At 35.7% G+C, this 26,577-nt stretch overlaps 2 protein-coding genes and 1 long non-coding RNA gene across 6 annotated transcripts in view; 2 read left to right on the top strand and 1 right to left on the bottom strand.

Annotated features, from left to right (window-relative positions):
* LOC136103074 (prolyl endopeptidase FAP) overlaps positions 1-2,992 on the top strand; it is a 35,058-nt gene extending 32,066 nt beyond the window's left edge. For 3 of the 4 annotated variants that reach the window (XM_065840874.2, XM_065840876.2, XM_065840875.2), the window contains 4 exons: positions 3-67; positions 914-986; positions 1,248-1,321; positions 2,675-2,992. In XM_065840874.2, coding sequence (XP_065696946.1) covers positions 3-67; positions 914-986; positions 1,248-1,321; positions 2,675-2,776 — 314 coding nt within the window. In that variant the 3' untranslated portion in view covers positions 2,777-2,992. Of the gene's footprint in view, positions 1-2; positions 68-913; positions 1,019-1,247; positions 1,322-2,674 lie in introns of all 4 variants that reach the window. The other variant, XM_071810974.1, reaches the window with a different exon arrangement.
* LOC139828421 (uncharacterized) overlaps positions 1-19,292 on the bottom strand; it is a 34,192-nt gene extending 14,900 nt beyond the window's left edge. The window contains exon 1 of the long non-coding RNA XR_011739984.1: positions 19,195-19,292. This is a non-coding gene — a long non-coding RNA (uncharacterized lncRNA). The remainder of the gene's footprint in view (positions 1-19,194) is intronic.
* On the top strand, positions 15,212-22,213 carry GCG (glucagon). Its single transcript, XM_065841353.2, has 6 exons — positions 15,212-15,309; positions 15,695-15,856; positions 16,666-16,719; positions 18,271-18,408; positions 20,553-20,696; positions 21,735-22,213. Exons 1-6 carry the CDS (start codon positions 15,212-15,214, stop codon positions 21,757-21,759), a joined length of 621 nt encoding a protein of 206 aa, XP_065697425.1. The 3' UTR covers positions 21,760-22,213.
* The last annotated feature ends 4,364 nt before the right edge of the window (positions 22,214-26,577 follow it).

The following is a 26,577-nucleotide window of genomic DNA, read 5'->3' as shown; positions in this document are numbered from 1 at the left end:
AGCATCTATCTACACTGAACGATTTATGGGTCTTCCTGTAGAATCTGATAATCTTGAGCACTACAAGGTGAGAATTCTCTTTCTGTATTGATCTGCCTTAAACCTGAATCACACTTCCATGGACAAGTAGAACTGTGAAGAAAGAAAACGACCCACCAGATCTCAAAGTGGAAGTCCTGTAGCAGCTAAGCTACTGCTGTAAAATTAATATCTCCATAGTTACTTGTGGTTTTGTATTTATCAATCCTAAATATGGTAAATTGAAGGATCTTTATTTTCTCACTTGGACAAGTCAGACAGTTCTGCCAGTTCAAACCAGCAGCCTAGGAAAGAACTCACATGAGAGAGGTTAAAATGTTGATGCTGTTAGCTGTGGTATGCAAACTGCTTCATGCAAATTTAGCTCTCTGATAATAAGTTCATAAGCATGCTAAACGGTCAGATCAGCTTCCCCTACCTGGAACAGGTTGCCTTTCTTCTTTTTTTTACATTGATAGGAAGCCTGTAGCTTCCCCTAGCAGCACACATACAAGCTCTGAATATAGAAAGGCCTGAATTAACAGCCAAAGAAGTTAGCGCAAAGACTCCTATTAAAGATTTTGGGACATGTTCTCATTACCTACTCTCCATCATGGCTCAAAGAACAGAAATGCTCAATAGCATAGTCAGGAATTATAGTGTTCAGGGAATGAAACATGGCAAGCGCTGTACTTTTCGTGCACTGGCCATTAGAAAAGCCACTAAATATATATGGCTTCTGTTACAATCTCAGATTGATATGAAGTCACTGCTGTCATTATTATGCGTTTCCAACTGTTTGATTGTTGTTCTACTAGCTAATGAAAGCCTTTCAGCTCTGTGACTGAGTGGTTTAAATTTAAGCTGCTGAACTGTTCATTTTTCCTCTCAACAGAATTCAACTGTGATGGCAAGAGCAAAGAATTTCCAAAACGTGGAATATCTTCTCATCCATGGAACAGCAGATGGTGAGGTTTGCAAATGGCAGTACAAATACAGAGTCAGTATCACTTTGTTTGAAAAACATTAAGCATCTTTTTATGCTTTTGATTTGGGTCAGTACTTGGATCTTTTGTAGATTTCCATATAACATATTAAGATGCGTACTCATTCTTAGTAATGTCAACTGTATCACTTGATAATTAGTGGACACATCTTAATGCACTGTAACTTTATGCTTTGTGGTATTTACATGTTTCAATAGTCAATCTCTTGTTTTCCTTTTTCAGATAATGTGCATTTTCAGAACTCAGCACAAATTGCAAAAGCTCTGGTTAATGCACAGGTGGATTTCCAGGCAATGGTAAATAACAGACTAATTTTCATTTTTAACAGCAGTTTATGGCTTTATCAAGAAGCTTATCTGACCTTTGCCAATGTTTTTTAAGAACCCAGTTCAACTGAACATGCTTCAAAATCTTGCAATTGCTAATGCATTTGTTACTTTTCATAAAGAACTTCTTCCTCAAAGGATTTGCCTGCCTTTTTTTTTTTTTTTCCCCTTCTTGCCTTTTGGACTCTAGCAGAATTTCTTTCTTGTCAAGAATAATTTAGAGACTTTTAAAATGAGCCAGGGAGAAGAATGAGAATCTAGCCACCTTATGAAAGTTCCTGGTAGCTAGGAAAAGAGAGGAAGATGAAGGCGCTGGCATCTGGAGCCAAAACCATCTCTTGTTCTGATGGATTCTATCTTGAACTGGACATGCCTGCCACGGGCATGAGGTGAAACAAGCAAAAATGATAAAAGGATATAAGATATCCAAGTAGTATATATCCAGTATCAGAAAAAAAAAAAAAAAAGCCACAAAACTTGCTTGGAGTAGCAGGTGCAGGCAAAAAGAGAAACACATAGGCAAGAGGTTAGAAGGTATAAATGAGAAATGAGCAGGGGAAAAGTAGTTTGGAATTACATGCTAAGCTCTGCTTTTGAAACTTTTTTCTTGGGGCTAATGACCAAAGTGTTTGCCTGCTATCAAACATGCTGGCCTTCTGCCTGAGTTCAGTTTCTGAGTGCCATAAAATCCCCAAAAAGCAACCTCGCAGGAATCCCCCAGTACTTGGGGTTTGTAGACCCTTTTGTGTATTCTGCATTTTCTGCCTCCTTCACTGATATTTAGCAAACACAGGTTATTTCTCAAGTTTCCAGAATACTTTATCGAGTTATAGTAATTCTAGTTCAGCTATTTATTTGTAAGAGCATAATTCATATGTGTATTTTATTTGGAGTATACCATTCATAATGTTCATGGCTCTGCTGTAATGAAGGATGTTTTGAACAGAATTTCACAATATTTAGCTGAAAGTTTGTTTCTTAAAGCCCACAAAACTGGGACCCCTATTGCCAAGGCCATGTAGCAGGTCCAGGGCATTTCATCCCTAAGGGCATCTCAAAGCTCTTTTGCCTGACTTGATACAAGTGACTTGTCAGTACTGAGTCAGTAATGCTTACTCCTAGATTACAGAACATTTAGAAACTTTTTTCAGCAAGAATATGAATATAGTGGAAACTGATTAAGAAAATACATATATATATTAGCGAGTCCCTCCGTCTTCTTGAGGCATCAACTTTCTTCTATATGTTAATAAAATAAATTTTTGTGTTATTTAACTGTTGCAGAATTGAATATGTTTATGTTTTTTTTTTTTTCCTTTTCAGTGGTATACTGACCAGAACCATGGAATTCCAGGCCTTTCCAGCAAACATCTCTACACACATATGACCCACTTCCTCAAACAATGTTTTTCTTTGTCAGAATAAGTAGGCTATTCAGAGCATGCTAAGGCATCTGATGTATCTCTGGGAGAACGCAAGGTTATACAGTTCTCAGGTGAATTGATAACAGCAACTTTGAAGTTTTAAACATGATGTTTACATATACTTTTGATATTGTGTATTAGCAAATGTTATGCTAATACATATTTTGGCACATTTAAGACCTGTTTCATAGAAAAAATAAAATCAGAATGTAAAATACCATGTGCATTTATTGCCATCTTGCTTAAACTTAGATTCTGCAATCCAAAGATAGGTGGTCCATTGCAAAGGCACACTGCCAAATGAATATGCTTGCATTTGTTAACTACAACTGTAAAATGGGAAAGGACAAAGCCAGCAGTGCAAGTACCTAATTAGCATCCTAACAAGAACTGGTTTCTCAAAATTTATTTCCAATTTCTTGGAAGGAATCCAAGCAGGGTTGGAAACACACAATATTTAAAGCTGAAGTCTGTATAATTATCCAGAATATTGAATGCTGTTCTTAAATTTTATTCAACTCTTTTCTGAAACCTTGATTCTGCAAAACTGTCAGTGTTCATGTTTAAATTTGAAAGCAGGACATTGATGATAGCTATTTTATCTCAGTGAGTTTTGTCCTTGTATTCAGAATACATGAGCCATATTAGTGTGTTTTTAATCTCCAGTCATTACCTCAGCATTCAAACTAATCTCAATGTCATTCATCCCAGATTGGAGGAAAAGGATCAAAGGATTGTGCAGGCTTTCTTTGTTTTGTTTCCAGTGAAACTATTTTAGGGTGTCTTTTAAAAATGCAAGAGGTCAGTCATGATTGGAATACTTGTATTCGAGTAGAAATTAAATCAGTCCTGTCATAATAGAAGAGTATGAACAAGATAATTGGCGAGAGATCCACTGTGGACTAAATTATTCCTTGGTCCTGTGTTTAAAAAATTCTGCTAGCCTACTGCATAAGAACTGTGGTCTATCTAACACAGTATCCCATCCCTGCTATTAGCTGGTTACAATACAAAATAACCTGGAAAAGAGTGTGGAATGGCCTTACTGCAAAGCAAACTGCTTCCAAACTCTCAAATCTGTTGCTGCTTCTTTGTGGAAAAGTGAACGGTTTCATTTGACCCTCTTGACAAAAACATGGGGTTTAGCCAAAATCATTAAAATGTGGAAGTGATTTGCTATGTAACAGCTTCCTTCATTTTGTTAATGGCAATATCAAATCTGATTTTCCACACATGAGAACATTCCTCAGGCACATCTTTATGTAAATGTAGTTGCCAAGCTGTTTGTAATGGTTAAATTATACTTTGATGGGAACTCTTCAGAAAATACTCAATTAGTTCAGGTTTTTTTGGAAACGCTGCCAATTATGTGACGTTAATGAGCTTTTTGTTGGTAATGTAATTAAAATTCAACTGCTATAATGGTTAAAGGATAAAATTATAGCTCTAAGAAAGTTAACATTAAGCAAATATAACACGAAGTGGGGCTAATTAGATTTTGATTATATCGTCCTATGTGCATTTGCTGCACACAACAGTAGTCTCAGTAATGTGGTTATTTTACGAATAAGGAATACAATTCAGTTGAAATTACTGGGATTTAACTCTCCATTTCTTATATTGATACAACAACACAGAAACCATTGCAAAATTGTGGTGAAAGAGAAAAAAGCAAGGTCTTATGCCAGATGCTAGGATAGATACCGTTAGATACCTGAATATGTCAATAGGAGCCTAGAGCAATTTTTTTAAAAAAGCATGGTATCAATCTCATATAAATGTCAATATATTAAGTTCTCTTTAAATTTCTGCACCTTTACTTTTATTTAGACTTTTGAAAATCCTTGAAGCTCTGGAAATTTGGCCAGCTAAATTGGCCCTTTGTGAATACTATAAGTAATAAAGTGATGCAATGTCTTCTTCACACCCTGCCCACAGGTCTGTAGTCAGAAGCTTCTGGAAGTATTTGGAATAAGGGAAATTTCAGGAAAATGTATCAAGTAAAATAACAGAAGGTACCTCTTTCCCAAGGGATGCATTAGCCATTTCATTATTAATCTGCCTTTATGTTTGTTTTCTAAGGCAATCAAAGGGCACATCTTCCAAACTGTCCACCATATACCCTGGCTTGTAGGAAGCAGTTGTGGGGATAAAACCTGAAAAAATAAGTGCATTATGCTGCTGTCAGTTTTGCTTCATTGTTTTTCATGTTGATAATTTATTTACTTTAGTATTCTTGCCAGAGAATAAGAATATGTCTTTAGCAGAGTGTGACATTTACATTGAGCTCCTGGAATAATGTCTAATCTGAAAACTTTAGGACTGAGCAATCATGTATTTTGGTGACCTGGCGGAAAATGTCCTAGGATGCTGTGAATGTCAAAAAAAGCCTCTTAAAAACATACAAAACATCAAATAGCTGGCCTGTGCTAATAACAGGTAATGTTGCAGTCATTCATTAGAAATGGTGCAGAGCACTTCAAACCTACCATCGCACTGTCACAGTATCACAGAATCACAGAATGGCTGTGGTTGGAAGGGAACTTTGGATGCCATGTCCCACCTCCCTGTTCAAGCAGGACCATCTACAGCCGGTAGTCCAGGACTATGTCCAGATTAGTTTTGAATGTCCAAAAGCATGGAGACTCCACAACCTCTCTGGGCTGCCTCTGCCAGTGCTTGGTCAACCTAATAGTACAAAAGTGTTTCCTTATGTTTGGACAGAACCTTCAGTGTTTCAGTTTGTGCCTTTTGCCTCTTGATCTGTCACTGGGCACCACTGCAAAGTGCCTGGCTCCATCTTCTTTGCACCATCCCTTCCAATATTTATATCCTGTGATGAGATCTTCCTAAGCCTGTTCTTCTTTAGAAAGAGAAACTCTCCATTCTGCATTGCTGCCTACAGTCACAATCCATGTTATAACCATCACCACAGATATTCACTGGAGAGTTATTTGCCCCATTCCTTTTTAAGCTAGGCTACAGTGTAGGCTCTTCTGCAATAGAGCTTCAGCATAGTTCAAGATAAAAGGGCTTGTCCTGAGGAATCAGTCTGAAGCTGTTATATATGAATAAAAAGTATATATACTGCAGGCATAGAATGTGCTAAGAAATGATAGCTTTTATGATGAGATTTTCTAAGCTGATGAATGAATATCTTCAAAGCTTTGCTTCCCATTTTCAAATGTTTGAATTAGTATCTCACACTTCAGATACCCAAAAATACCAATTCAGTCAACGAAACTTAGTCTTCAAATACCTGTCATTTTAACAAGGTGTACAAGCCTCTGAAGATGGAACATATTTGTTCCAAATTAAGTAGACAGGCCCTTGATAAACAGCTAGAGATATAGCTGATTACAAGTTGGTTTCTACTATGAATGCAATTTAGCTTTTACAAAGTAAAGCTAAAGGTGCAAAGCAAAAAACTGTTTTATCCTAGAAACTGAAGTATAGACAAATAGTAGAAAGCCACTGTTTCCATTCCAAACCATTCATTCTTCAACACCTGTTTTCATTGTCTCCCTCATTCATGATGTGTGACCTGTACATAGGAATGAACATGCAATCCTCATACGTCAAATGTGTAGCTACATACTTTGCTTCACTTAGAATTACTGCAGCTGCAAAGAAGAAAAGGCCTACGGAGAAAACAGCATTACTAGCAAATCATGTATAACCCCCACCAGGCTCCAGAATATGGTTAGTGTTATACTCATCTTACTCAGATATCAAGTCAAATTCAGACTACATTCAATACTTTCCAGTTTGCCAGTCAGTCCCAATTAGAAGGCACAGCTGTTTAGTACATTTTATAGAGTCATTTGAAGACTCTATATTTAATATGAATAATTCATAGTATTTGCTAAGAGCATTTGGTATTACTTTCAATTATGAACATTGTCTTCTCAGAATGTAAAGTAACTAGTACATACTTGGACAGCTCTTCTGCTTGCGCAAATTGATGCAGCTCCATTGACTTCAAATGAAGCGATTCCAATTTATGTGAGTAGACAGTGTGGGATACAGCATACTTACAATAGCTCTTCTCTCCTGAGGTACAAACCCATTGGCATCTACGGCAGTGATCATGGAGTTGCATGCTATAAAAAGGCTTAAACTAATCCACCATTTCAGAAAGCCATTCTTGCTCTCCAAAGTGTAGCCATGGACTTTTATACATACAGATGCACACATTTGTGTGTTTTGTGTAGATGTACACATGTATGTATGTAACATCATGCATGTATGCACATACAGTTATGTATGTGTTTACACATATGTTCTTCCTGTGTATGTTGCACTGATTCCCAGAAGAGAAGTACAGGGCTTTTTTGTCTGGTTATCATGTAGTAAGGATAGGAAAATAAAAGGGGCTGCATAGCCAAATCTCTGAACTCATGCTTGACAAGGTTATGGAGAGAAGAATGCTTTCTGTGCGACAGAAGAGACAAAAGGGTGTGGGCCTGTAGTCATACCCCACCCACGTTCTTTAGAAATGGATATAAAAATATAGTAACAATAAATATGTAATGAAGAAATACACAGAAAAATGTGGGAGTTTCACTTTTTTTGAAAGCATTTGTTGGTTTGGGTGGGGTTTTTTTACTTTTTTTACTTTCAAAAGTCAGCAACTTCCTAATTCATTGAAGTGTTCAGAACTTCACTTGTTTGGTTTTTTTTCTTGTACCAACAGTTAAAGAATTGAAACATCCTAGAAAATTATGGTATTTAGAGAATGCTAGCCAGTTATAACAAATACATGGCTCCTATTTTTCTAAAAAGCCATGCCAGCTGGAATTATCACTGCTAGAGCATCAGGTTCAGTGTGCAGCTGGTAAGAAATCTGCTTCTCATCATCTGTACTTTCCCCTGAGATTTTTTGCCCAGTGAGTGCAGTACACTGTCCTTAATAGTAACCTTTACCCAGTGCTAAAATGATGGTTCAGGAAACTTTTATCCACTCCAAATACAGTGAACTCAAGATACAGATTTTTTAATGACTCCAAGTGAACGATGAAAAACATTAAGATGAAACTTTCCTGAAGGCAGATCACTTTCAGGTTCTGCCTCCTAGTCTGACTCAGTTGAAATACAGTCTCATATGTGATCCATAATATAGAAGAGAGTGAGGTTGCCCTTGACTTTTGCCAAAAGGTGCCATCTAACTATTGTATTTTACAATGTCAGAGGAAAAAAACTGAGTACATATGCACATTTCATACGTACAGTCACAATTTTCTGCTTCTCTTTGGTAACTCTTGTTTCCTGTGCTCCTGAAATATCTGTCACTATAGATTCAGTTATGGCAATTGAAGGTTACACAGTTGTTGATGGCAGTTCACTTCTTTCCTGTATTTTTATTGTCTGCCTATCACTTGGAAATCAATCAGTCACCTTCTAGATGCTTGATGACCTGTTAGATGATATAGTCTGTGTAACAACCTGCACAACCAGGTGCACTGAGCTGCTCTGTCTCGTATATTTTTTTCTGAAATCATCCTACTGTAAACAAGGAACTTTATATGGCAAAAGAAAGTAAACAGAAAGCAATGAACTGCCTGTTTCCTGGAGGAGATGATATTGTCTTACATTCCGTATTGCCTGTTTAGAAAGCTATGTATCTTCAACTCAACATGCAGTGAGATAATTATCTGTAGCAAACCATTTCAACAAGTGTGCGCGTGTCATCCTGGTGTAAAAAAAGTCTGAACGGCCCTTTGATCACCACCTGCTGTCCTGTCGGGATACTGCAGGCCTGGGCAGCCACCACCTTCAGGGAGAGACAGTACCTTCTCATTCTGGGTGCTGGACTTACATTTTAAGTGTGATTTTGCATCCCCTATGTGATGCTTATAACGTTTAAGTAGAAAGTAGATTTAAAAAGAATTCTGAGATTCCTCTGAGAGCAGAGGAAAATTATACTAACAAAATAAAAACATTATTTAAAATTGATTATGTGGACTGTGTAGTGAGATTTAATGTTTCACTAAACCCTATACTGTGGCATCACAGCAGGGTGTTTAGCATAGAGCTGTAGGAAGGATCCATTAAATTTGGTTTGCCACCCTGACACTAGGGTTATTAAGTTTATACACTGCCTCAATTGTATCACATGGGCTCTGCCAATCTGGCTGTGGTCAGCCAACAGAGAATTACCTCACTGAGGAAGATTCTTTACTGTCTTCATGGAGCAGTGTTAGGGGAATAAGAGGGGCTGCTGTAATATGTGTGCTTTGTGCCACAAATTAGACCACGGGCCACTCCAGACTGGAGCACAGGTTGTCAGTAGTGTTCAGTGAAATGTCCTCTGTGATTCCAGACCCTTCCCCCTGCTGAGCAGAACTGAAAGTCAAGGTGCAATCCTTCATGTGTAATGTCTCTCCTGGACTGCCGGGCCCCTTACATACATAATAATCATATTTTATTTTGGATGCCCTTTTGCCTTTTACAAGGAATTATCATGATGTATGAAAAAAGTCTGTAAAGGAAAACTTCTCCAGGAATTTCTTGAAGGGGCATATCTCACTTGTTGCTTCATAGATGGTCACCAGATGGCTGAAAATAGTCTTTGGCAATCCTGCCAAAACACAGCTATGAAATTGGCCCTATTACTGAATGGTTTAGGACCTTGACAATAGCTGCATTGAACATACACAGCTACAAAGCTCAGATCTGGTTTGTTGTGGTTTTTTTTTCCCTTGTAGGGAATGCAGACATGTGAACAATAGGCTTGTCTTGCATAAATCTGTAGGTCACAGTATGAAATGCAATTTATAATTGATGTTCTCAAGTGAGTATGAATTTTCATACAGCAGAATTTACAAAGTTGGCTTTTTACATCTAAAGGTTTGACCACATTTGACCAGTGCTAGTCTTTGCATAATAGGTAGCCATTGCTGCAGTACTTCACATCTCTTCATGTTCATTATATTGCCACAAGATTACTTGAAGAATCATTCAAGGGTTTTGGGGGAGTTGTGTTGGTTATTGTTAACAGTGTATTCATTTATAAACCTTTATTTTAAATTGATAGGTGAAGTTGATGCTATTGATGTCAACAGGACCGCAATTTTGCTCAATACTAAATGTTAAATGTGGCAAGTCAGAATTTGTAGAAATTGCCACCTTGATCCCAAGCACCTTTAGCCCACTGTTTGTCATCCTAATGCCCTTCTGTTTGATATTTACTTCTTTAGACATTGCTACCTCACTCCTTCTGCAAATCCATGTTAGCACTGATGTCATAAAGTAAGCAGAATGAATGTGTGAAATTGCTTGTAAAATTATCAAATGAAATGAATAGCAAATATGATGACTTCTTTTTTTTGTTAAGTTGAATAAGGAAACTGTCAGCAATGATGCACTCCCGTAATGCTTACTAGAGCTGAACACTGTATATAAAAGTCTGTGCAAAAGAGGCAGCTAGGCAGATCTCAGCATCCTCAAGGCTTGCCATAGTTCCAGAAGAGAGTGTGGCAGCTCTTTCTGTAACTGCTACATATCACTTCAAAGTATAAAAAGGTAAGATTTATATGAATTACCAGTACAATTTGTTTGAGAAAGCTGAGTGCATATCTGAATTGTATTGCCCAAAGTTTGCAAAAGAGGTGTAGGATCTTTCAGCAAATCTGTGTTTTCTTCTGTGGTTCTACTCATTGGTGTTTGGAATTAATGACATCATCATTTAAATATTTTCATGTATTGAATTAGTTCAACAGAGAATTATCTGAAAAAGGGAAATCAGCTCTTTGGCTTGCAGAGCAATTGAAAGAAGGAACATCAACCATGAGAACATGAAAGACCGGCACTGTAGTAAGAATTTAAATGTGAAATATATAATCATTGATTTTTATATTTTTTTTCTCCTTTAGTATCTTCTCTAGATATATTTAATGAACATGACTTTAAAAATATTCACTCCTAGATACTGCCTAAATATGCATCAATGGGGATTAAAGTAGCAAAATGTAAAAAAATTAAGTGGGTTTACATAGATGCTGATATAAAACTGTCCAAGGCAGTGTCACTCCATAGCCCTACAGATTACCACTCACTGCCCTACTTTTACATTAGTTTGTCTCAAATAACTATTATTTTCATATCACTGTAATATCTGAAAAAGAAATTTTATAGCACAAAAGTAAAAATTAAAGCCTTTCAACAATTATTTTTGTTATTGTATAAAATTGTAATTTAGTCTTCCATCCTACCATGGATTTCCATAGACTAGAACCATTATATTTTACAGAACTTTCCACAGGCATTATAGCATGACAGGTAAGTTAGATGTAAACCATATCTACCATAAAAAATAATTTATTTATCACTAGAAATAATTGCTATTTGCAAACAGTTTCACGTCAGTAGAAATCTAATTTATCCATTCATATTTTCATATTAAAATATTCCCTTTTTTACTACTGTAACTCCATAATTTGTATTTTTAAACTGGAAATAGATACACAACTGACTCTCAAAATACTCGTATTAAAAAAAAAAAAAAAATCAAAACACTAAGCTAGTTAAAATTGCACACAGGGCACTAAAGACATCTGCACTAAAATATATTGGGAAAACTAGCAAAATCAGGTTGATCAAGGAAATAATATTCAAATAAGTTTCTGATCAAGATTTGAGAGTTAAATTCATTGCACACTTTCTAGTGGTTCAAACTCAGATGTGTTAAGTTTTTCATCTCCAATCAGAAAGAAATTAAAACATTTCCATTAGTCTAATATGCATAGGAACAAAAAATTTCTGTGTAAGAAATTAAGATTGTATGGGTTTTCGCAGTATCTATTGGTGACCTAAATAACATAGAGAAAATAAACCCTTCTTCTGATCAGGAAATTAATTGATTAGCAGGAATAAACTGGAAAGAAATTCTTTTGCTGATCATCTCTTTTTTTCTACAAAACATGTTTGTGTTTCCAAGTATAAAATAATTTCTTCTTTAAAAACTGTAGCTTCTTTAACTTGCCAAAAACTGCTGTTACTGGTTTGCATTACCAATAGCAAGTACTAAACAATGAACAAATATAACTGATTCTAGAACATAGATATGTTCAAAAAACATATCTGACAGAGGTTTAGAAGCTTTTGAAAATGTTTATTTATTCATAAGGATTGTCTTAGTTTAAAATTGTATTAATTTCAAAAAAATGCATTTTTGTATCTTTCTTTTTAGTAATCTCCCCAGATTTTAATTCTGAAAAATATGCTAAACAAGTATTTAACATTAAGCCTGTTCTGAAGGCATAAAGTAGCCAGTGGGACTGTTCACATCTGAAAGCTCTACAGGACTGAGGCATAAAAGGTCCAAGATATATTGAAATGACTGAAAATCTGTTTGCTGACTGCAAAGGGCTTTGAATTAATTTGTTTGTTGGTTTGAGGTTATTTTAATAAGTTTTATATAGAAGAATAGCTTTTAGTGTCCGATATTACTATAAGGAGGCTGCATTAATGACTAGAATATTTCTTTCATTCCACCTGAGTGACTTAGGTTTATGTCCAATCTGAATCATGGTTTAACAAAGCTACAAGCAGCTGTAAAATATTTTTCTTATTTTTTTCAGATTAAGTAAAAGTATACCAAACTGGTAGCATACCATTAAGCTGGGCAAATTTACTTATGTGTGGTACAAAAAATGATTTTATTTCGTGTCTAAGTTAACGCATTTACAGCTATATCAGCTAATATGAGGGCCGCTACATTGTATCCACACCATTTTTGTGACGACAGCAGTTTTCTCCCAAAGAACAGGCAGAGCTTTTGTTCCATTGTTGGAAGCCTATGAAATGTGAAATTATGCATTCCTTGGGATAAACATTGGATGTCAGTGTTGCACCACCAAATTACAGCTCCAAATGAAACGTTGAAAAGGGAGTTCAGTTCTCTAGTTATGGTTATAATAGGACTCACTGCATGGCTATTATGGTATTCGCTGGTACTATAGCTGGATATGTGTCTCATGTATCAAGGCATTACAAAATGCAGAAAAGAGTCTCCGTACACACTGATGAAAAAGTGAGCAACATTGGCAGTGTCTTCTGGTGGAAAGGGAAATTAACTCCATTGCTTAATAGTACAATCCACAAAAAAAATCTTATATTTATCAATTTATTTTCCTGGGTTTGATTGAGATTTGATTTTTATTTACTTAAATATTTTGATACTGACACTGAGGTATTCTAGTAAAATATTTATATTAATAATTAAGATTATCTTAAAAATTAAGCCTTACAATGTACCAGAAGCAATACATTCTTCCTAACCTGCCAACAGTCAGGCTTTGTATCTCCAACTAGAAGTTATTTCATAATAGATGGAATAGGTAGATATCATTAAAGATCTGCTCTGAGGTTGGGCAGATCACTGGAGCAGAGTAGAACTCCTGTAGCAGTAAGGTTTTTGATGCAGTTTACTTGTTCAGAAATGTTCATATAGTGTCCCCCAATTTGCACTGCTCAGTACAGAGCCAACTCTGAATCTCAACACAGAGTAGTCTGCACCTTCTCCACACATCATTCCTTCCTAACTTTCTTATGACTTCCACCAGGCCATGGTATATTTAAATTCAGCTTATTGTGACAAGGAATTATGATAAAGCATAGGTATGTTTTCACTCAGACTTATTTTTTAAATCGTTGAATTTCAATATATGACTCCTGCAGTGGAGCTGGAGGAGTTCATTGCAGGTTACATTTAGCAGGGAGGGTGTTTTTTGGCTTGGTCTTATTTTGCCACCTACCACTTTACTTCCGTGCACTCATCTTTCCTATTTCCCTTTGTTTTTCAGACTGTAACATAAACTTCCATAGGAACGTGTCATGGGTGGCAGAAGGGCTCTTTCAAATACACAAGCATCAGTCCAAGTACATGACGAAATTCTTTCCAGTGACATTTTGCTGATGCGAACTCATTGCAACTTCTGTTGCTTTACAGCAGATTAATATTGTGATCCATACTGATTTTAAAGTTAGAATGAATGAGCATTTACTATCCATCATTCCATGTAGGAGAACTTAGCTATTGAACTAATGGCCTATTCCATTTCTTTGTCACGGTCCAAATCTTAAATTCTTTCTCTTTTTTTATACTTTTATTCCATAAAATTAAGTGATCCAGAATATTAATAATTAAAAATAATAAATACTAGTTGATTTTGTAAGTAGATTTCCTCTCATTTGCTGTTTATGCAAATAACTTTTGAGAATATTAGCCACTAGCTGCTCAAAGTTCCTTTTGCATAGGGTTTTGTGAGCTTAAAATGAATTGCATTTCTTTCTTCAACATAGCTTATCCTTTAGGGGATCATGTGTCAACAGACTAATAATACTACATTAAATAATGGAAATTGTACCACATAGAATTAGGGGATTAGAGAATGCCTTATTCCCATTGGTGACTATTCACTAAAAGTTGTAACTGTACTACTTGCATAAGTAAACCAGTTCACTAATGCAAGTAAGGGAATCACAGCTTGGCTGTGGATCACCAAAGCATTTGTACAGACTGTAATACTCTAGTTTACAGGGAATTATCTCACATTAACGTTGGTGAGACTGCTCAAGTTATTACAGTGTGTGTGAGGAAGACACATATAATAATGTAGCCATTTCTGTTACATGGTTGAAGCCAATAGAACGACCTGTAACAGCAAGAATTACAACTGGGAGGCAATATCTTCTGGTTTCATTTATTACCATTAATATGAAGTATATGCCCCATATCTTATATACCATATATAGCCCCATAATGGAAGCCCTTAAGCTGAAATTAAGTATTACGTCTATAGTGCCTCAAGCAAAATTTGACATATTGTGTCATGAATTGAACACAAGCCAATGTGTGGTTCAGTGTTTTGGTTTTTTTCTAAGGAGTCATATGTATTAAGTCATTATTAACTCCAGAGGCCTACTGCTGCAACATTTGGTATTAAAAAAAATCTGAAAAGTGGAGAGCCAGGAGGAAAGAATGGGGAGCTGCTAATGTGACAGTATTCTTGACAAAGATTTGCTTTGTTTTTACTCTAGTGAATGAGGTGGAAAAAATAAAAGTCACACCAGTACCCTAGTTCTGCATTAAAACAATATTATAGAAACATATCTAATGGTTTCCATCATCAGAACACAGAGCAAAGTAGATATAGACCTTTATCCTCATATTACAAAAGAAAGTGAAGATGCAGGTGCTCTCAGCTAACTTTGCATTCTAGAACAGAGGCTAGAGCCTAAAGACAAGAACAGGGACTATGACTTTTTAATGCCTACCCAAGGCACTACAGTCTCCATCCACTGGACATGGACCACATCCTCATGAGGTCTCAATACCTTCAAGTTTAGATCAGTATTAAGGATGTCTCTATTGGATGTAAGACATAAGATGTTTACATTTTTCTTTGTTGCCTTATTTCTGTTTTGACAGGAAATGAAAATGAAAAGTGTTTATTTTGTTGCTGGGCTCCTTTTAATGATAGCTCATGGCAGCTGGCAAAATCCTCTTCAGGATACAGAAGAGAAAACAAGGTAAATTCTTTAGATCAAAGTTCTAGAAACACTTGACCTGAACATTTTTTTCTTATAGTTTGAAGTAAAACATACTGTGACTTAAATTTATTTTTTAAAATACTGTTACATGGTACTTAATCTACCATTGGAATTGGCGAAAGTTTATTATATTGCAAAGTATAGCATGAAAGTTTTTGGAAATACAAACAATAGCTGACCTAGTTATCCAAGAAGACCTTGTGCCATATCCAATCTGCTATGTCGATTTATTCACTAACCAGCTAGTGATCAATATGCCACTTGCCTTTTCTTTCTGAGAGTATAAAATAGTGGGGTTTTAAAGAAAAGTCAATGCACCTGTACTATAACCATTGCCAGTTAATGAGTTCTAAACTTTTCACAGATCATTCAAAGCTTCCCAGTCTGAACCATTAGATGAGTCTAGACAGCTGAATGAAGTGAAACGTCACTCACAAGGCACATTCACTAGTGACTACAGCAAGTACTTGGACACTAGACGAGCTCAGGACTTTGTGCAATGGTTAATGAGCACTAAAAGAAATGGGTAAGCATTTTGGTCACATTGCTATAGATCTCTATATACAGAAACAAGCAAAAATCTACCTGAATTCAGATTCTTGATTCCAGCTTGCCATCACAGACCATGTATATCATCCTCAAATAAGTAAAGTTCTTAAGGAAAATGTATATATGTTAATATGTTATTAGAAATAGGGAATATGAGAAAAATCAATTAAAAATATTTGAATAAATCAAGTGTAGTATCAGTACATTACCTGATATGCTACCAAAAAGACAATCTCAACCTCTTTGGGACAGATTGTTTCAGTGAATGAATTACGTTCAATGGGAATAAGATATGGAAATATAATGTAAATTTCTGAGCCATAAGAAAACTTTTTTCTATGGGTACTCTAATCCTGAAGTTTCATTTGTGAAAAGGGAGCTAAGGTTTAACTTTTCTTGACCACTGGATATTCTACCAGTATCGTAAGTATACTGTTAAGGCATGCGTTGGCATGTTTTTTTGAAAATATAATTTGATTAAACACAAGCTGAGAGCAAGAATAACATAAAGGAGTGTAAGTCTATGCTCTGTGTTCTAGCAATGTGTCTACAGAATCAAAAAATCTATGATATTAATGCTTTTAAATACCTGTGGAAGTCTTGAAACAATTTCTAGATATTGTATTAATTTAAATTCATAAGCCTGAAATTATTTATAATATTTGTCTATTAGTCATAGTTGCTTATAATAATATTTAAATAATAACCAATAAAATCTTATCAGTTCATGCATGCTCTGCAATGTACTGGTAATAATGATCTAATGATTGTGGAATTCCACTACAGCCAACAAGGACAGGAGGACAAAGAAAAGGACAAATTCCCAGACCAGCTCTCAAGGTATTCTAGTTACCACAACTTGTTTTTCAAAAACAGTTTGAGCTCATTTTCTGTTCAACAAGAAAGAAAACAACTAGTAGTTTTTACAATGTTACAATAATCCAAGAAATACTTATCAAAAGAAATTATCTCACACCTGCTTTTCACAAGGAAACAGGAAATATCTCCATGTTATTTATTCCTGCACCTGTGTTCTATAGCGACATGCAATGGCACAGATTTCAGGAAAGGATATTTCAAATAATAAGGGAGAGTTACAGAATAAGACAGGAAGAAAAATTTCATATAGAAAAAGGCTGAAGAAAAAAATAAAAAAATCTGATAAGAAAATCAGTGGGAAGACTAACAAAAGGAAAATGGCCAGGCACCAATTTGCAGAGACCTAATAAAACACGATACCAATGCTCAGCCCTAAGAACTCAGTCCCATGTTACATAAACCACTCATTACAGGAAAGAACACAAGACCTGCTGGAAGCCAGTTTTGTTTCTTGACACTGTTTTTGGGAGAGGGTTGGGAGGGTTAGAGATTTGAAATAACTAAAACAAAAATCCAGTAAATACCTATATTAATTCTTCCTTTTGACAGACATTCCAAAGAGGATAGCCCAGACCACAAAGATCCTTTTGTTCAAAACATTGTCAATATCAGTAACAAATCTGTAACAATGTTTCAGCTTCAATGAAGCAGCATATCTCAACAAAATTAACATTTCATTAAAAACGTTCCAAACAACTCTAGTTAGCATGCTGATGAAATGTGCAGATGGTACTAAATTAGAAGGAATGGTGAAATCCCAAGAATATAAAAAACAATAGAAAGAGCTAGAGGCCCTAAGAATTGTGTGGAAATTAGTGAATTCTGAAATAAAAATGCTAGAGAACTTATTCACAGAAAATATTCCATGATATGGCTACTTCTCAGTGCACCTTGCCTTCCTAAGGGCCAGCGTGTCATAATTTTGTGAGAAAGAAGCGCAGTGAGGTGTAGGAAGAGAGTAAGCAATTGTATTTCTCTATTAAGCTGCAAGTGATCAGGTTTGAAATAGTTTCAAGATTATCACTTGGTCAGAATGGCAATTAAAGGAGTATTCACAAAACAATTCAAGATGTAAATTTGAAAGGAATTGAGTCTGAACAGTTTGGCTAAGAAATAATGAAGATGAAGGCAGGAGGAGTGGCTTAACGGAAAATTCTAGGTTAACACAAAAGGTAACAAAAAGTATGTCTGTAAAATACAATACAGTTTGTTGCTCATAGCTAATGAATCTAGCAGAAGACCATTCCAGTGCAGCTATATTTGATTTCAGCACCTGATTTGACTTTTTCAGAACTAGTTCAGGCATCTCTGCACAAAACTGTATTGCATAGCATAGGCAATGCCTTTAGAACTGAAAGATATCAAATAAAAAAAAAAAAAAAAATCAAGAATAATTTGAGAAGGGAAAAAAACTTCCCCTAGTCTGGTGGGTGAGAAATATAAACCAATAAAGGTTAGGAAAAAAAATATGTCCTTATGCAGTCTCGTCCTAAAATATGGCCCTTCTTTCAGCAATGCGATCTCCAAGCGTCATACTGAATTCGAGAGACATGCCGAAGGAACCTACACCAGTGATATCACCTCTTATTTGGAAGGCCAAGCTGCCAAAGAGTTCATTGCTTGGTTAGTGAATGGACGAGGAAGAAGAGAGTAAGAATCCATCCATTCCTATTATTAAATTTTGCCTTGCTTTTGGGGTTAGAAATCAAGTCTGATGAAACCCTGACATATTTTTGATCATTCTTGCTGTACTTCATATTTTAATTTTGTACTAGAAGATATTCTGTGGGTATTAGACTGCCACTTTAAACTATTAAGTTCAAATACAGATTAAAACAAGCCTGTTCAGTATGCTGTTACACTCTAAAAGGTCAAGTTATATTTAAGGTCAAGATATTTAAAACTAAACCAAACCTTCCTCTAACTACTACTTTTCCCCCTTCATATATCATTGCTTATGGTCTCCTTAACTATCATCAAGATGATTCAAACCATTGTCATCTTAAAATACTTTCTCTTTTTTTTCTCTTTCACAGTCAACCTTTTTCTCTTCAATATTTCCAAGATTAAATTTTTACCAGTGTCATCAGCTGGTGATCACCATGCACTGGTGATCATTCCCAGCAGTAACTGATCTTTTTTTTCCTCTTCCCATGCTCCACAAACTCCCCCCAAGTTGCTGCTGCCAAAATAACTATCATTTCCTACAACTATGAGTTATTTTCCTTCTAAAGACACCACTACTGCTTTTGCTATGGTTCACAGTTTCCTGGATGTAGTGCTCCACAGTTTCAACCACCCATGTCTCTGATTTCTTTCATTAATACCTTGCTCTCTATGTATTCATTGCAGATTTCTTAAGCTTTCTCACTTCATCTATTCACTCATGACTTTATATCTTTTTTCATTATAGTCCTACACTTAGAATGGCCTTACCTTCAATCTCCTGCAGGCACCTTCTATCTCATTGTACTTCCAACTCTCCATAGTTAGGAGCTGCACAATGCACATGCCATTCCCCACATGCTGACTGTTCTGTACGTATTTGTGCCTTTAGAATGTAAGCTCTTCGGGGCAGGGATTTAAGTCCATCCTCTGATTATATATTCTACCAGCTGTAAAGTAAAATGTAAGCTTCTCGCACTATATAAAAATAATAAATAATATAATAATAAAATATAATCTGTAAGACAAGATTGTGTGTTGTAGTCAAGGAAGACTAAATAGGTAAAGTAAATTTTGTAAATAATGATGATTTCCTGAAAACAACAACAACAACAAGTTAAATAAACAAGGTCAGCTCTATACAGAAAAGAAAGGCTGGTGGCACTTCACAGTGATGTTCAGATTTGCCGTTGTTTTTCTGTCGTGTTTTATTTTCATGAGTAGAAATAGGGTATTTTAGTATCTGTACGAGAGAAATACAACCTAGCTGTGATTAACTGAGCTTAGAAACCTGGATAGACAATCAAATGTAGAATACTCTTCTGTTTCCAATATTTAGTATTATTTGTAGTCAAATTTGTATATAGCCTTCCGTGAAATTATTGCATGAAAAAAAACAGTCTGCCTGTCATTGATCCCAGAGGACTGTGTGCTTCAGCACCAGCCCACCTTAATGGAACCCACTGAAATCTTCCTATAGTTGATGAGATGAAACAGGAGGAAAGTTTTCTAAATCAGGCTCTTGGCGTAAGTTTTCCAGTGGTCAAAAAAGGATAGAGCAAGAATCAGGATCTGATTCCAAATATAAAATGCTATTGTACAGCAGAAAAGCAAAGTGTTTTAACTGAGTTATTTTACATCCCAAATAAGGTGCTGCTCTTGATACCTAGATACTTATGCAATATAAGTATCTAATTAAGACTTAAATCCAATTAAAACAGAAAAAAAGTATGAAAAATTGACTATAATGTTTTAGTAGTGATATTTCTTAAATAATGATTCTTAGTAAGTCTCCTGTGAGCTTTATTGATGCCTAGTCTCCTTGGCATAGACATTGCAGACTGACATGTTTTTGCACGCATGGCTTTTTTGAAAATGCCGGAGAGAAATTTAGACTCACCTGAAGGAACAGTCATCATCTGGTACAGGGAGACTTCCATGGTTTATTCTGTCATGCAAATAATGCCTCAAAAGATGTTCTGATATACATTGTGCTACACTGAGCCATAACATCGGGCTCAACCTTTAACTCCTTAAAAATCACAGGAAACGTGCTGTGTAACGAGGACCTTTTAAATGGTTTGTTTATTTTGATCTGCAAATTGTTTGATAATTTCTTCCCTCTGAAGTTTCCCAGAAGAAGCTCTTGTGGCTGAAGAAATGGGCCGAAGACATGCAGATGGCACTTTCACGAGTGATATCAACAAAGTCCTTGATGACATGGCTACCAAAGATTTCCTAAAATGGCTGATTAACACAAAAGTTACCCAAAGGTGCCTGAATTTTGATTGTGTTATTCTTAATATACTGGTATTTTAAATGTATTCATCACAAATAGAGAAAATACTGCTAATTTTTCTCTTAACTATTGACATATCTGCAACTGTGTTACAAACTTTGCTACAGACAGTAATGAACACGGACAAGACACTAAACAGAACTCATCCCAAATATAATTTGTGTTTTGCATCAGTGGTGAACCTACTTAATATTTTTCAGTAATTTAATATGACCTTACTTCTGGTAACATTCATTGGCAAAACTCCTCTCAAATAGGAAACTAAGACTCTCCTTTGCATAGGCATTATAAAATCAGAAATATTTATTCGTAAAATTACATCAAATTGATTATTCTTTAAAGACCATGATATAAAACACTGCCTTAAATTGTGGCTTGTCATTAGGGAATAGGTTAGTGTAATGTGCATTCCTGATAGGTAATTATTAAAGAATCCTGCTTTAGTTTGCTTGTACATAGGCAAATTCCACTGGCAAAGCAACATTTTCATTCCGAGCTCTGTGAACAGGTTAATATTTAAGAATTATTTGTTAACATTGACAAAGCATTTCAAAAATACAGAAATGCCAACTCAAGGCACACGTGAGTGGGTAGATTTTTTAAAATGTTTGATGTCCACTCTGTAAAAATTAATTTTAGTCTTCGGACTACTCAAGTACTGAAAATAACTAGTTGATCTTGGAAATCTGAAACAATCAATATCGTCTCAAAAAGTCCCTAGAAGCTATAGTTAAAATAGAGTTTTTATTAAGATTTTAATATTTTTGTGTTTGTTTGCAGTTCCACATTGAAACAAACAATATAGGAAAATAACCTATTAGAAACTATTAAAAAGCTCTTCCTTTAGGAATTACTGTTTTCAATTGTTATTAGCGAGAGGCATTGAGGGGTCTGTAGAACTAACATCTGGAAGTTCTTAAACTGAAAAAATATGTTCCACACATATTCATAAATCTTTGGAGATTTATAATATGTCCTGATTGCTGCTGCTTTTTTTTTTTTTTTTTTCCAGGGACCTTTTGGGAGGATATCAGTAAAAATGCAGAATAAAACTGGAATAAATGAAGATCTTCATTGCATCAACTGCCAGTTACTAAGAGATTCTGAAATTTGTATTCTGTCATTCATATTGGGTGTAACAAAGCTATGTCACCTTGCATGCCAGGAAATAATTGTATTATAGTTTAGTGTTGCCAAAGGTTTATATATGGAAAACCTATTGTCTAAGGGATAGTTATCTTAACAGCTTTAAGACTATGAAGTTCCATATCTTCATATTTTCCATTTATTAGGACTGAAGTAACTCCATTTATATTTAATGATAAATTTATTTTTCTAAAAAGTTGACTTCTACACATAAAGGATTCAATCACCAATTGCTAGCGGTTACAAATGCCTGAGAAGTGAATATCCCTCTTAAAACCTTTGTTATAAAAAGGCTAAGCTGTAAGGATATTAAATGATAGCCTTAAATAAATTTTTTCAAGCTTCTTTTCTGTTGACTTTTCATGTGTATATCCCTTGTGCCTCTTTGCACTCCATTTCCTTTTATTCTATTATTTTAGTGTTACTGAGATCTTGGAAGTGGTTTGTTGACAATGATAAAACAAATTCAACATTTTGACGCATTTTCTCCAATATTCTTCCCAGAAAAGATCCATGTGAACTTTGAATTATCTTTAGTTGAAACGGTATCATGCTAGATTAAGCTAGAGGTGGAGACAAGACTGAACAGACAAGTATTCTTCATTAGCATAATTCTAGTGTCTCAGGAAAAGCAAGAACACAGCTTTGAAAAATATTAAGTGCAATATACTCCATTAGCAGTGGAAACTGACACATAATTTCTTCGAATTTTATAAGACTGCCGCGTAAAGCCAACTCAAACAGCCCTGGGGTCAATCTAATCTGTGTTGTATTCTTTTCTTGCTCCAAGAACCACTTTGTCCACCATCTCTTGCATTTACCAACATTGTACTGTACCTTACAAGCACAACTATCATTTTAGTAACCTGTGCTTTCTCCTTTATGGTGACAGAACATCTTGCTTGCAGATCTCAGTGTTTCTAGCAATCAAAATATTATACTCTCAGTTAGCGAGGGCATGGTTTTACAGGTACAGCAGTAGCTTCAACTCTCAAATAGCTACAGGTGCTGTTACGCACCTCTTACATCTCATGACTACCCAAACCCCTTTTCTCCCTGTGCTGTAATAGCAGTATGCCAGGTATCTATAAGTGGTTTAAGAGAAAGCCAGTGGCCTCAGTATGTATCTAGTAGAAGTTGATGTGAAGCACGAGCGTTGTTGAATCAGAATTGGCACCTATAACTTTTGCTAGGAATAACTAGTATTGCTTTGTGCCTCATTTGTTTTTTAAATGCACCTGAAACTTTAACTGACAGCCCAGAATTTCTAGAAAAATAAGATTAGATTGTTGTTCCAAAGTGCTACAGGAACCAATATTCTGTAATTTCAGATCAGGACTGATCATATCCAACTTTAAATCTAGAAAAGCTTCTTGAAAGCAACAGAAAGCTGTTCTAACATCCCAACTTTAAACAACTAAAACTCAGTAGAACCTTTCACTAAAAAAAACCCCAAACAAAGAAAACATACTCCCCCCCCGCAAAGAAAAAAAAAAAAAAGAGCAAAACAAAACAAAAAACACACAAAAAAACCCCACAAAACCCCTGCAACATAGCATCCAAAATACCACTGGAGATTAAAAAAGGGAGAAGAATGTATTTATACACGTTTGTTGTTTATTTAATCCCACTTGTACACTGTGGTTTGGCTCCAAGTGCTTCTGGAACTGAAAAATATTCATTATACATAGTTAGATACATATAGTTTAGGCTGAAATGGTGCGAACAGTTAACTATTCTATGTCTATACATAGAGCAATTGTCCTTAAAATGTTTTATTCCACTATGTCCAGGATATTTAGTGCTCTAAAGGATAGGATTCCTGAGTTACAAATCCATTTTCCTGTGGTGTCTGTCACCAGTGTATTTGAGCACCTCCAGATAAGGGCTTTGTCAGCTATGAAAGTACTGGTTTCCCACATTTTTACAAAATACATGCTTTTAGGAACAGAGGAGTATAAACTATTTTCTCGAAGTCATGCAGCTTGCCTGAACACAACAAAAATATTTAACCTCTAATTTTCTAAGCCCCAATCTAGAGCATGAATCAAAAGACACCCTTTCTTCAGAAGTGAGATCAAGTTGAATGTGTTCCAGAAGTTCCAAACACGTTTTAGCTCAACAGGACTAGGACTTCTGTATCCTGAAATCACAGAGCAAGTCCATATGGGATCAAAAATGAGGTATGTGCTAGATATTTGTTATACATGCTAAATGAAATTCAGCGAATGGTACAAACGCAGGGAGAAATACCTAGCAGTCACTTCTTCAAAAAGTGTCTATACTAGACAATAGTCTCCCATGTGTGCAGGCTGAGAGAGGGCAGAAGAGCTGCAGCATTCAAGCCTAGAGAGAATTGCTATTTGTGTTTTAATCTTAATTTCATACTCTTGTAAGAGTGGGAGAAATACTAGGCCTTACACTCTGTGAGAGTAGAGAAATTCAGGAACAGAATGACCGGAAGATGACTTTTAAATTATAGATGGTTTTCAAAATCTTCAAGCAATGTAGCAAATGCTGCCAATTGTATTGATTGGATTGCCTGTGGTGCTGCTGCTTGTATGCAGAGGCTTCAATTTGCTCTTGGCAAATAAAGGAAGGGAAGTGGAACTGCTTATGGGAATCATGCTCAGGAGCATGATTCAGAATCACCTACAGGGCTGCACTCTCATTCACGCTCTTCCTTCTAGTCAAGGCCCCAAACTGCATATAGGATATTAAAATCACATACCCTTGTGTCTATGAGGGATCTTAATTCGCATGCTATAAAGTTGGCACTGCTGCAGTGCCTCTTTGTTCTTGATGTGAGTTTTAAGTCTACAGAGCGTTAGGGTATGGGCCACGTCTTATTTGAAATACACTGTAAATGGATCATAGATGCAGTTTATGATGCATAATAATTTGTTTGTTTGTTTTCATTCACTCCACACCAATTTCTTCACTCTACCAGAAAACTGAACCTTTTACCTTCTTTAAGTTGTATGAAAATAGTGGCCCAAATGTTTTGACTGTATTGTGTATGTGCACCTTCTACAATTCCATATTCAATGAACTCATGTGTGTATCTGGAGTCGTCTCTGTACGTGCAGATGTGCTGCCTAGAATTCCCAGGTGGCCTTGTATTAAAAATTGTTTCCAATATTATCTCTTTTATTAACTGTATTTTATATGGTGAGTGTGCAGCATCCTATCACTTCCAGTCTGTTTGCTAAGTATCTAGAAAAATAAGCATATTGAAGCAAAACAAGACAACTAATTGAATTAATGTAACAAAAATGAACAAAAACCTGAGACACTCTAACCAATTCAACCATGCTTTGAGGACATTTGGCAAGAATTTTGAGTTGCCAAGAAATTAATTTGATAAAGAAAAATACATAAACTTGAAATAATTTAATGACAACTGCTGCTAGCCACATTGAAGCAGTTGTCCCAATTACATGACCTCAGAAAATCTCATTTGTTTTCCTGATTTACAGTTAACACTCTCTTCACAATCCTCTCAAACAGAACCAGTGTAATGATGAATCACAAAATTGCCCTTATGAAATTCTAGCCTCAATGTGCAAGGCAACAAAAAGAAATTATTGTGGGGAGGAGACATTTTACATATATTGGGTATCAAAAGACACAGTGAAATAGAACTTGAACACTCCTTGGTGCTAACAGCATTTTTGCCTTATCTTCCTCATAGCACATTTAAAGTGAGCCACTGAATCAGCATAAAACTTTCGCCAGCACATATTTTGTCTCCCATAGCCACACAATGAGATATCAGGAACACATTATTGTACCTGTAGACTGTATACATTTTAGTCACAAACAATAATATTTTTTTGTTGTTCTGCAGATAGCCTATGTTTTCCATTTTTCCTGTTTGACTTCTCTAAATATTTCTGGAGGAAAGACTCAAATATACAAACAGACTTTAAACAATGTCTTGAGTTTCACTGATGATAGAAGTCTGAAGGAGAAATCACATCTGGCAGATCCACCAAGTGTTTTGGGAAAGCCAAGCTTCAGGCTGAAAGCCGTATTTTGGTTCTTTCTAGTAAGTAGCTTCTTTTAATCATACAGCTTTTTATGGATACTTTTGTGCTCAGCATAAAATACGACGAACAGCTAGGGCTTCTCAAATTTTACTGTGTAGCAGTTTCTACTGGATATTATTTTTTTGCTCTCTTGCCATCATATTAATATGTCTGATTGCAGAAGAACAGCATTGTATAAAGTAAATTGCAATATTTAGCTGGAGCAGGCTATAATAAAAAAACAATCTGACAGAGCACCAGAAGCACAACCACTACAATCATTTTTGGGACCACGGGTATTTTGATCAAACAGGAGGAACTTCAATTTTTTTCACGGTGTAGAGAATCACTGCTAGGAACTATTGCAACTAAACGGAAAATATATTCTGCTATACTGACTCTTACTGGATCACTCAGGTGGTTCTGAGTACAGTATCAGGTCCCATAAGCCTCTCTGGTATGATCAGAGTCAGAAGCACTGTATATGATTAGACATTTTGATCTAGATACATGAATCCAGATTTCCAAAGGTGCTTAAAATTGTGTACCCACTAAAACTAACAGAAACTAGGCATTTGCTTTGTCAGTGTAGGTATTTTTTCTTCTTAGAATTAACCACCGAGAAGCATTAAAACCTTGCAGATAATCTTTCAAAACATTATTAAACTTTGAATTGGC

The sequence above is a fragment of the Patagioenas fasciata genome, chromosome 7 (genome assembly GCF_037038585.1).
Source record: "Patagioenas fasciata isolate bPatFas1 chromosome 7, bPatFas1.hap1, whole genome shotgun sequence".
NCBI lineage: Eukaryota > Metazoa > Chordata > Aves > Columbiformes > Columbidae > Patagioenas > Patagioenas fasciata.
The sequence above is the reverse complement of the archived record's forward strand: the minus strand, read 5'-3'. Positions and strand labels throughout refer to the sequence as shown.